The 12,297-nt window shown below is 40.9% G+C and overlaps 1 protein-coding gene across 1 annotated transcript in view; it reads right to left on the reverse strand.

Annotated features, from left to right (window-relative positions):
- Window positions 1–12,297, reverse strand: part of mmp24 (matrix metallopeptidase 24) — a 117,810-nt gene that overhangs the window by 12,568 nt on the left and 92,945 nt on the right. Inside the window, exons 8-9 of the mRNA XM_074665485.1 lie at window positions 6,918–7,056; window positions 1,821–2,087 (exon numbers count right to left, since the gene is read on the reverse strand). Of these exons, the coding sequence (XP_074521586.1) occupies window positions 1,821–2,087; window positions 6,918–7,056 (406 nt within the window). The remainder of the gene's footprint in view (window positions 1–1,820; window positions 2,088–6,917; window positions 7,057–12,297) is intronic.

Here is a 12,297-nt window from a genome sequence, read left to right on the forward strand (position 1 = left end):
ACCATGTTAAAGTACCAAAACACATCCTTGTGACTGTGAGGGAGAGGAAGAGCTGGCAATTTTCCATGCTGGACATGAACACAGCATTACAAGGTTATATATTGAGGAATAAATATATTCAATCGAAAAAAATTTATACTTAATTTTTAAACAAATTGATGATTTATTACCAGATAAACACAAAAATGTACCAAAAATTGGTAGCTTTGAGGACCAGTACCAGTTGCCAGGTACCAAGCATCTATACTGCATCATTTCAAATGTGAAAGGTACCCATCCCTACTCCTTATAGCCAGAGACTTTTGCTTCTCCTTTCAAAACTCTACCCTCTAACCCTCTTTCCGCTGTGTCATCTTCAACAATAAACTCACTTTCTCCCATCACATTAAAGCAATCACAAAAACAGCCTCCCTCCATCTCAAGGACATCGCCGACCTTTGCCCCTCTCTTTCCTACCCTGCAGCTGAAACCCTCATCTACACCTGCAACACATCACACACAGACTACTTTTCTACCTTGTAAAGTGCCTTTGAGCTTTTGAAAGATGCTCTATAAATAAAATACATTTTTATCATCACAAGATATTATAAGAACAAGATCTGAGTCTCGACAATCTTAACACTCGATACGGCCAACTAAACTGTTCAGAATTGCTTCATTCTGTGTGAAATGAAACCATGCAAATGATATAAAACAGTGTTTCCCAATCCTGGTCCTGGGGACCCCTGCCCTGCATGTTTTTTATGTTCCCAACTCCAACACACCTGATTCAAATGATCAGCTCATCATCAAGCTCTGCTCGAGCCTGATAACGAGCCATTCATTTGAATCAGGTGTGTTGGAGTGGGGTAACATCTATAACATGCAGGGCAGGGGTCCCCAGGACCAGGATTGGGAAACACTGATATAAAATGATACATTTATTCACAACACTGAAAATAAAGTATTAATTCCACAGTTCATTCCAAAATTAATGACGCCTTCAGGATCCTTACCTTGAATATATATTTTAGTACTGAAGTTAAGTTTCATGGGTGCAAATACTTTTGTTTCAACCACAATGACAGAAAAGCACACTCGAACAGAAACACACAAAAAACACTTTTGCCCTGAGACTCTTGGGGGATTAAACGCACTAACATACATTTTTCCTGACATGTGTGCTAACCCCTTACTTGACCGCTGACCTAACAATCAGCTTTTTCACAATACAGGACATGCTCCCTGTCCCCATAAGCAAAAAGTGTCCCAGATTAACTGGTGTTTAGTCTGAAATATGTCCCCACATGTAGGCAAAATCAGACACACTCACACACACTGTCTAATATACACACGTCTCATCATCAGAAAAACCCTCCAGAGGTTTTCTTCACATGTCTGCGTTTGTGTCTGCTCCATCACCTCCAAACAGCCCAGAGGAAACACACACACACACTCACACACCATACACACACACACATTTGACGCCTCCAAAGTCCCCGCAGGACAGCTTCCCATCTAACACCAAGACACCACGGCTGACAAACCATGTCTCACACACACACTCTTGACTGGCACACACACAAATGCACACACACCCTCCGAGACAGCCAAGAGGTCATGAGGTCACAGCCCGATGAGCAGTAGTGATGATAGGCACTTCTTCCAGGATGCAGTGTGTGTGTGTGTGTGTCTGTGTCTGTGTGGGCGTGTGTTTGTTAGCAGCATTGTGTACTCATTCTTTCACTTCACTCCTCCTGAAATGTCTTGTCTGTTCATTAAAAGCTGTTTAAGCTGAGCTGCATCATTAGACTTTCCTGTTTTAAAGCACAGACACTTACATCCCTCCCTGCTGATGAAGGCCCCCTGTGGTGCGTCTGGTATCCCCTTCCACACTTTGATGGATTTAGGGTATCCTGGGTCAGCTGTGTGTATCTCCTCGTTGTAGCGCCAGTACTGATCTCCTTTAAAGAAGTAGGTTTTTCCCATCGGCTCCCAGCGCAGTGCCGTGTCGATGCCGTCTTTAGGGAGGCCGCTGCCCAGCTCCACCAGACTGTGGGGGTAACCAGGCTCAGCAGTGACCTCCTTAAACACCCAGTACTTATCTCCTGTAGGAAAACAAAATGAGAGGAAGAGTCAGCAACTTTACTAAAGAACAGTTTTATGATGGAAAGATTTTTTCCAATCATATGGATTTTTAATTGGTTCACATTTTTCATATTTGCTGTAAACTTGAATCAAGGTTAGGGTTAAGTGTTAAGAAATCGGGTTACCCCAATTCTTTATCCCATCAAAAAAAAAAAAAAAATTGAAAAAGAACGAAACAAAAAAGCAATCACTGATGCATAAAAAATGAACCAATAATTTCAGTACTCGAGCACTGCTGCAAAGACCCAACAACTGAAAACCTTTGCGACATTTTGATTTGAACATTTCCAAAGTCTGACCAATTGTGGCCTGAGGTCCCTTTTCATACAGCCCCCAGGTTTCGTCTTACAATGTATTAATCTTTGCACAAAACTAATCATTTTCTTAGTTATGTGTTCATTTACATTTTCTGTGAAGTGCACAAAAAAAACCAGGGTATATGTAGTTTCGTCTTACTAAACTACATTTGGACTGTGCATTGGCTTCTTACATAGAGCTAAAGATCTGTACTTTCTACGGAAACTCAACAACTTTTATAGCTGACGACTTAAAAGACAGGGTTAGAGTCCAAAGGATTTTCCCAAAAAAAATACTATGTCAGTACATGTGTGTCAGTGTCTGTGTCTGCCTCAACACTCTCCCTCTGCCTGTATGATTTGCTTGTATTGGGACAGTTCTGGGGAGAGAGTAAGCAAGGTTACTTCAGCCGTTCACAGAGCGCCAAATGTGCAATTGACTTTGTGTGTTGATGATCGCGAGTGGAAGTTGATCGGAGCAGCTACATCAGTGGATGTAGCACAGAGGAAGAAGACACAACCAAAGTGAAAGGAAACAGATAAAGCTTTTTCCTGAATGAGGGTGAAGATTGGCTCGACTTTCATGTGCTTTTGGGCACTAAGAGAGTAGCACAGGACGAAAAAGTGATGCGAGTTTGCTTTCTGCTAACTAGGTATGTGTCAGATAACCCAGTGGTTAGCTTGTGCTAAAATGCCAAGCCTGGTGCACGGCTCTCGAGTTTCTCCCATGTAGTGACAAGGCGCTACAGGTGATTGCTGGGCAAGTGAGTGTGTTCACATCATCACGATCAGAGGCAAACAGACTGACAGAGTATTCATAGGTCACTTTCACATAAATGTGTCAGTAAGAGCTGACTTTGAAAAAAGGGGTCACATCCTAAAGGTGCATGTTTTGTTTTCTCTGCTTGGAAAAAATATAAAAAAACAAACAAACATGAAAATCACCACAGAGTTTCTGAGGTGAAGCCACAGCCAGCATACAAATAAATCATTTTTACCAACAGTATAATAAACCTGTTAACTGTTTAAAAAGCACAGTAACTGCTTTCTGCCACACTGAGGATTAAACAATGGGGATTAAACAGCTCCTCCCCAGCTTTGTTAAACATGCAGTTATTATTCATATGACAGCTGCTGCAAAATCAAGAGATTATTAAAAAGCAGTTCTTTAATTATTGAACTACACTATAACATTTATTTTACTGGGCCATAGTCAATAAGTATGACTTGACAACAATTGTTTCAAACGGCTATTATCTGAATAACAAACATATGGGAACAGTAGACACTAAGAGAGTGTGATATAAAACACTGATTCCTAATTTCCTCCTGCTCAGACATTAATAGCTTCCCTCCGGGAGGTTTTAAGTCTGACTCAGCTGTAAGTTTTTTAAATGAACCACTCGTATTACTGTGAAGACAGTGAAGATGTGTTTGACCTTTAACAGGTGCTCTTATCATTATAATACCTCATGTAGCTGATGATTACATACATCTCCACTGTGAACCCCAGCTGTCTGTATAACCTCAGGACACTGAGCAGAGCATAAAAAGAGCTTTCTGAGAGAAGAAGAAGAAGGGTTTTCATTGAAAGTATAAAATCCCTCAGAACCTTTGTTTTGAAAATAAGAGTCAGAAACAAAAGTCATCTTAAGGCACTGTGGGGTTATATTTGACATTTAACCAAAGAGTTACAAGAACAAGAAATCTGTACTTTGTAAAAACATTTTTAATGTACCACGAAACATAACTTTTATCCCCCTTGGAGACAGTTTTCTGGGACAACAGCGTTTTTAGCCGGGCTCTCAATGAAGCTCATTTAATGTAATGGATGGTCAGCTCCCTACACTTGTTCTATTTTAGACCTTAATATTTTGGATAATTCTGTAACTTTTTGATGTAATGTCAGATCTTTCTGAACAGCTTCTTTAAGCACACTGTAAAACTGGAATCTTAAGCACTGTTTCCACCAAGCGTTCTAGTTTACATCAGTACGGTTGGTACAGTTTGGATAAGTGAAGTTGACCCTGTTTGCGTTTACACAGCCAATCGTGCCTCCTTGTGGTTGGCGGTGTGTCAGCTGGATGCTTGTTGCTGCTTCAGTTACGTAATAGGGTGATGCCATAGATGTGCGACATAGTGTGCCTTGCTAATAAATCCAATGAAGAAGAAAAATGCTACACAGTAAACAAAGAGCAATGATGAGAGACATCCAGCAATTCACCTTCTTTGTGATTTCCACGTGGCTCTTTGTTACGAAGCACAATCAAGTTTTGTTTCTGAGAAGACTGCGTGCCACTGTTGCACAGTGAGTGATGACTCTTTTGACCAGCAACGCTGTAGCTCCACCTTCTGAGACCAGATCGGTTTGGTCTGACACTCCAAAAAAAAGGGTCCCAAAAAGTGGGAGAGCTCGTCTTGGTTATCTGGGGGACCTGTCCTTTGATTAGGCAGTGGAAACACTGTAAAATGCGCTCTGTACAGAGATGAACCGAACTGAACTGCTTGGTGGAAACGGAGCTTAAGTAACTCTTTTGTCTTATTCAGCTGTTTAATTTACCTTATTAGATTAAATTTACAAAGAAAAACACACTTTATGAAAGTTTTGTCTTGTAAAAAGTAGAGGTGCCACTTTTCCTTAATTTTAAGGGAATGGTGTTCAGAGATCTGAGATTGGTGATCGGCCCATCCTTACATATAAAACTGATCTTATAGACCTCCGGCAAGGTCTGACAGTCAGCCATTGTTGCTTTTTGCTCTGAGACCTAAAACTCAGGACACTTTATAGGTTGTTTAAGTTAAAACATAAAGATTTTATTGGTTCACAGGTAATGTTCAATGATTTTCAATAAAATAAGATTGGAACATTGAAGGCATATGTCGTCAGTTGTAAAAAAATGAAAAGTAAACATCGGTATCAGCAGGTCAGGCTTTTTACAGATCGGTGATCAGCCAGAAAATTGTGATTGGTGCACCCCTAGTAAAAAGATAATTCTTTTTTCAAGAAACACTTTTCCTAACACAGTATTCATGGACAGCTTGGATCTTTTCTGATTTTCTTTTTTCTCGATCATAAATAAAATGTAAACTGGAGTGAAGTAGAAAAACCCTGCATAGATAAATAGTAAAAGTTCTGGTTTTAAAATCTACTCTCAAAAACTACTTTCTGTCACCCTGCATTAGTTTATGGTGAAAACTATGACCTGCAAACAACAACGACAACAACACACTCACACTGACAAACAACACATCCTCCTAATGCTGTTTGTGTGTTTTCTTCACACATCCCACTGTGCATGGCCACATTTCTGCAGAAAACAACTGCATATGCCTGTGAGTGTGTGTGTGTGTGTGTGTCACAGTTAGGTAGAGCTGTGTCATTGTGTGTCCAAATTTGTTTGTGTGTGTGTGTGTGTGTGTGTGTGTGTCACGGTTAGGTAGAGCTGTGTCATTGTGTGTCCAAATTTGTGTGTGTGTGAGAGTGAAAGTGCCGGCAGCTGAGAGAGCAAAGCTATTAATATCTGCTCCTGGCTGGCTGAGATAGCAGGACACTCCGTCAGAAGAGGCCTCTGTGTGTGTGTGTGTGTGTGTGTGTGTGTGTGTGTGTGTGTGTGTGTGTGTGTGTGTGTGTGTGTGTGTGTGTGTGTGTGTGTGTGTGTGTGTGTGTGTGGGTGGGTGGGTGGGTGAGCTACAGGCAGAGTGAGTGAGGGGGGATGAGTGAGGTTTCATACATAGACTGAAATTCTATTACTTTAGGCCGGGTGCTCCCCGCTGCCTTGCCATTCTCTATTTCACACTTTATTAAATATATTTCCAGGAGCAGGAGGAAGGGAGGGGCATGTAGAGAGCAGGACACAGTCTAATAACACCGGAGCAGATGGTGGACGCAGATCTGAGGTAACTCTGCTGCAGATTCTGAGCAGAAATCAACTGATTTTTCGCAGCGACCCTGCAAGTAATACTCTACCTCAGCCAAACAGACGTGCTTGTGCTTGTTGAAACAAATCAAAGTGGCACACATGTTCAAAACTTAAAGATCAAACATGCAATGACCTGTTTTTTAATGCATGTTAAATAATTTATGACTAATTAACCTCAGTAAACTCTGTCTGAGCGCTGCGGCCACCTGACAGACAGAAACATAATTTTCACGACAGAGGAAGTTCGCTAATGAGAGCTGCAGGAGAGCATGCTACTGCACACTTGCAGGAAACATCTGGCGAAGGAATGAGGTGACGCTACAATGTGCAACAATGTGCTCTCCAACAAAAAGTGAGCAAAGCTAGTTTCTCACTCTTAACACCTTCCTGCAGCCTTCTGTTAGCACACAGCTAGCTTAGTAGCAGCACTTCTTAATTCTTCTATCATGTTGTGACAGAGCAAGTTTGAACTCATTCAGTTCTCACAAGGTGTTGTCAAGTCCATATTTGGCATCACACTTTGATCTCAAGGAAAAAAAAAGTGAACTTATATTAGTGTCATTTTTTCTTGTACCTTTGAAGAAGACAAATTTGCCGTCAGATCTCTCGTAGGCGGCGTCGATGCGAGGAGGCAGACCCTTCCAGAACTGATCGATCTGCATGGGATAACCCTCCTGCACTTTGTTGTTCCTCAGACGCCAAAACCACCGATCCTGCAGCACAAAAAGATGCAAATTCAACCGTCAGTATCAAATCAGTACTACTGCAACTTCCTAACCTTATAAAAGGTTATGTGTGCTCTCAAAAGCTGGTTAAAACAAGCAACAGTTTGCTTCACAGTGTAAATTTTGAGCAGAATCTGGAAAACAAATGCTGAAAAATGAGTTGTAAACAGGGGAAGATAAGTCCTTCCATGTATTGAGAACTGTGAGATTGTCAGAGGAAAGCAGAAGTGCAGTTTTACCAACCGTAGCAGTGCAGCTGGCATCCCACACACCTGTATCCATTAATAGGAGCAGTATCAGTCATCTATAATTCATATACCTGCAAGCCATCATCTGCAGTGATACCTCAATTATCATAATTAAATACCAGGGGGACAATGATTGGTTGAGTTTACAACATAGACCCAATGAGGGCTGTCTCATCCCCTGTGTCAGAGAAGGTCTACAGGGAAAAAACATGCACTGCCAGTTAAAGAAAAGGAGATGCTACACAAACATCTGATTAAGAGTTCAGTTAGGTGAACATGTTTTTTGTCCTTTTGAAGGCCAGGCATGGACAGAGTCAGGCTCAAGGGACCAAGCATGGTGGGAGGTCTTTTCATACAGCTCCCAGCTTTGATTATCATTGTATCAGTAATGACAGTGAAATGAATCATGCTCTAAATTATGTTCTCATTTACATGTTTTTATCAAGTGCACAAACAAAACAGGAGTATATTATGTGACATCTCTCTAACCTACATTTGGACTATAAAAAGGCTGCTTTTATAAAGCTAAAGCTCTGTACATTCTGCAGAAACTCAACAACTGACATAGCTGATGTCTTTAGGTGATATACTAATCATGATGTGAAAATTTGCTTCATGAGCATTCAGGGTAAAAAAAAACACATAGGGGGCACAAGAGCTGAAAATGTTCCCTGAAGAACAAAGTAGTTTTAAAACATCCTGAAAAACAATTCTGATAAAGTCCAGATCCCGATCCTGCTGTGAAAAAAATCCTGACATATTTTCCCCTCATCACCCCTTTCCTTGAGAAGAAGCAGAGTTTGCTGATGTTTATGCAGCATTGACCACACTGCAGAAAACTGACCACTTATCATCTGGTATCAAGGTACCAATATAGGACAAGTGAGGTTTGATTTCATTAGTCAGTAATGATGGAACAAGTATGTTTGACCTTAGAGACTTGTTTTTAGAGTAGAATAGAATAGAATAGAATAGAATAGAATAGAACTTTATTGTCATTGTAACAAGTCCAACGAAATTGAAGTCACAGCAGCAATCAAGAAAACAAAAGTAAGAAAGTGTATAGAAAGTGCAAAAAGGTCCATAAGAAAATAGATGATGACAGCTTGTCCATCAGTCTCCAGTTCAGCCAGCCTCCACCTCCACAGGGTCCAGGACTGAGCTTCTTCAGTCATGCTCCATCTCTGTCTCCTGGATCCTGTCTGCTCACAGCAGGTGAAGTTCCTCCAATGTGGCGTTGGTGTCTGATGTTAGCTCTGTTAGCCATGTCTGTGAATAGCATGATGCTTCTCTGCCTTGTGGTATTCCCTCTGTTGCAGGGTTAGCACAGCTAGCTCGTTCATCTTATTGGAGATAGATCTTACGTTCCCAATAACGATGGATGGAAGGACAGGTCCATGTCATCGCTTCTTAGCTCACACCTGAGAACCAGCACGTTGTCCTCACTTCCTTATCCTCACCTTGTGGGAAGACATCTGGCCTGACACCAGTTAGCATTGACATGCTACAGGTTGCTAACAGCTGAGTTCACATGTAAACAATGCAGCCATGGTTACATGTAGGATCTCCAGACAAACACAGGAGAAAAGTAGTAAAAATATCACTGAAGCTCCAAAAAGTTTGATGTCCATGACCAACAAATGAGCCAAACAAAGCAATGATCCACTCCAAATACAAAGATTACAAAAAAGGGACAAAACAATTACAAGAAACGGACAAAGAAGAGAGAGCTGCTGCAAAAGGCAGCCATAGCCAACAGGGTGGCGCCTAGCAACCTAGCAGCATCGATACAGCATTACAGCATCACCAAAAGTTAAAGTTAAAAAAATTGAGAATTCATGTTACTTTCATGGTTTTTAGATGTATCAGAAAGAGCTGCTGGCCACTGGTCATTTTACAAAATAAAATATGGCCCTCTTTGGCAAAAGATTGGGCATCCTTGTCATAGTGAATTTGATGCTCATTGTTATTCATTGTGGCTGTTTACACCAAACCAATGGACACAGGTTCTTTGCTTCAATTCCCACCAGCTCTTGAACACTAACCACATTCCCACTCACTTACACCAGTTATTCAGCTGGTATTCCCACCCCACTGTCTGACGTTTTTTCAAATATCATCAGTGACTCCCTCACTTTTCATGTACCTTTCATTCAGTCATGATATTTATCAGAAATGATTTGAAAGCAAAAAACTAGAAATGTACACAGACTGGTAAATTCAGCACATAAAGGTGCCGCCTCACTTCTTGGACCAAGTGTTGGTAAAGAAAAAAAATCAAAACAATGAGTAAGAGGAGAGAAGAATGCACCAGAGAAGATGAAAGAGGACAAAGATGAAGATGAGGAAAAGTGAGGTGATGCAAGAAAAGTGAAGAAGTAAAAAGGGGGGCAGAGAGCAGAAGAGAGGGAGAAAGAAAGAAAGAAGAAGAGGGTGAGCATCAATCTTGGCTCATTATCATTTGGCTTCGGTGAATCTAGGACACAGCCAAGCACAGTCCCCACTGAGTGCTACACACACACACACACTCCATTTCGTGATCCAGCATCATCCATTGGCCGCTAATGCTTTTCTGTTTGAACCTTCACTGAAAAAAAAGAAAATCAATGCTTCATATCCAGAGAGAGAAACCATGAGTGTTTCTCACAGAGGAAACATCCCATAATGAGCGTCTCCTTTCAAACGCCCACCGGCTCTCAGCGCTCTTTATGTCTAAATATCCCCCTGTCCTGGAGTCGGAGGAAAAGAGCACAGACTTATGTTTCTGATCGATGATGATGATGCAGTTTTGAAGTTTTTAAAGGCTTTTGTGTTTCTGTGAAGGCTATAAACCTCCTCAGTGTGAAGATCAAACATATTACTGCACACTACCTACATCTTCACTCCTTCTCTGAGAGGAATTATGGGGAAAATAAAAAGTAATGGCTCTTGTGATGCCATATTTGTTTCTGGCAGGTGGACAGCAGTAAGAACCTTCTGTCATGTATTACTTTAATCTCTTGTAGCCATGATTTTAACTATACCCTGATACAGATGTAAGACCTCAGGAAGTTACTGGACTAAGTTTACCAGAAGTGAGACTTTAAAAGAAATCATCATCACTTTTTTGCTCACTGCAAGTGAAACCCTGCATCGAAACGTTCTGCGAAAACATGAAGATGCCTGGAGAATGGAAAAAGTTTGAAAGTCTTTCAAGCTTTTTCACCCCTGTAAAAACTGACTAGTGACACTAAAGAAGAGTATTGAACTTTTAAAAATATAGAGACGGTTTATGATTTACCAACCAAGTTATAAAAATATTTGAGAATGTAACACAGATGCACAAAGCAGGGCCACAAGAACATTTAATCAACATCGCAGCTTCTTCCTGCTGCCTGCAGCATCTGCAATAGTGAATAACACCACACTGCTTCTGAACGGAGCGCTTCATTTTATATTTAAAGAAGAGTTATGATGCTTTTGTTATGTTAAACATAGGTATAAAGGAACAATACTGGAGGTTCATAGTAAAGTATAGGTTTTATAATCACTTATTCATATGTTGTAGAAATCCCTGAATCTGTCTGTGAACTGCTCATATGTTCCATTCTTGAGATGAGCGGCACGAGATATTCATCAGGTTTTTACGGGGCTTGTCGAAATTATTAGATCATCATATAAGGATTTCCTAACTGGTTCATGACATATTGGAGGAGAGGGCCTCAAACACCAAGGTCTGTTCATCACTCCACCCTCCGGAGGGCTGACCAGTCAAAGGAAAGGGGGGTGGTGGAGCTGTGAGCCATTAATATGCCCTTTGGTGATAATTTAACTTTTTTTTGCACAGTGGTTTAAGTTTCTACTAACACTTATCAGCTAAGCATACAGGTGCAGCTCTTCACATAGATGTCAGCAGTCAGGTAGTTGTACCAATCGGGATTTGCTTTGCGGTGAGTTACTACATTTTAGAAAAAATAGCATCCATACAAATGCAGTAAATCTTATGCACAACTGTTCACAGCAACTAAAAGCAAATCACACATTTCTCTTTGACACACAGGCTCAAAGTTGCTAGGCGCTACCCTGTTGGCTATGGCTGCCTTTTGCAGCAGCTCTTTCTTCTGTGTCCATTTCTTGTAAATTTTTGTCTCTTTTTCGTAATCTTTGTATTTGGAGTGGATCATTACTTTGTATGGCTCATTTGTTGGTCATGGACATCAAACTTTTTGTGGCTTCAGTGATAATTTTACTACTTTTTCTCCTGTGTTTGTCTGGAGATCCTACATGTAATCATGGCTGCATTGTTTACATGAGAACTCAGCTGTTAGCAGCCTGTAGCATGTCAATGCTAACTGGTGTTAGGCCAGATGTCTTCCCACAAGGTGAGGAGAAGGAGGTGAGGATGACGTGCTGGTTCTCAGGTGTGAGCTAAGAAGTGACAACATCAACCTGTCCTTCCATCCATCGTTATAGAGAACGTAAGATCAATCTCCAATAAGATGGATGAGCTAGCTGTGCTAACCCAGGAAACAGGATACAAGAGACAGAGATGGAGCATGACTGAAGAAGCTCAGTCCTGGACCCTGTGGAGGTGGAGGCTGGCTGAACTGGACAATGATGGACAAGCTGTCATCATCTATTTTCTTGTGGACCTTTTTGCACTTTCTGTACACTTTCTTACTTTTGTTTTCTTGATTGCTGCTGTGACTTCAATTTTGTTGTACTTGTTACAATGACAATAAAGTTCTATTCTATTCTATTCTAAACAACGTGCATTTGCATTTTCCTGGCAAGTGACCTGATGCATTATGTTATCAAAGACTTAACTCCTCTTCAAAAACAGCGCAGGCTTTCCCTCTCAACGCAAACCTTCATTTTAATGGCTATTGATCAAACACAGAAGCTGTGTGGCATTTCTAATGCTGCAGCAAAAATCTATACAGGAATATCAGGTGTGGATAACTATTCACATCTTAAGTGTAATCCAGAAGCTGAGGTTTGT

The sequence above is a fragment of the Halichoeres trimaculatus genome, unplaced genomic scaffold (genome assembly GCF_033239565.1).
Source record: "Halichoeres trimaculatus isolate MK-OKI-2021-1 unplaced genomic scaffold, fHalTri1.1 fHalTri1_scaffold_1, whole genome shotgun sequence".
NCBI classification, from domain to species: domain Eukaryota; kingdom Metazoa; phylum Chordata; class Actinopteri; order Labriformes; family Labridae; genus Halichoeres; species Halichoeres trimaculatus.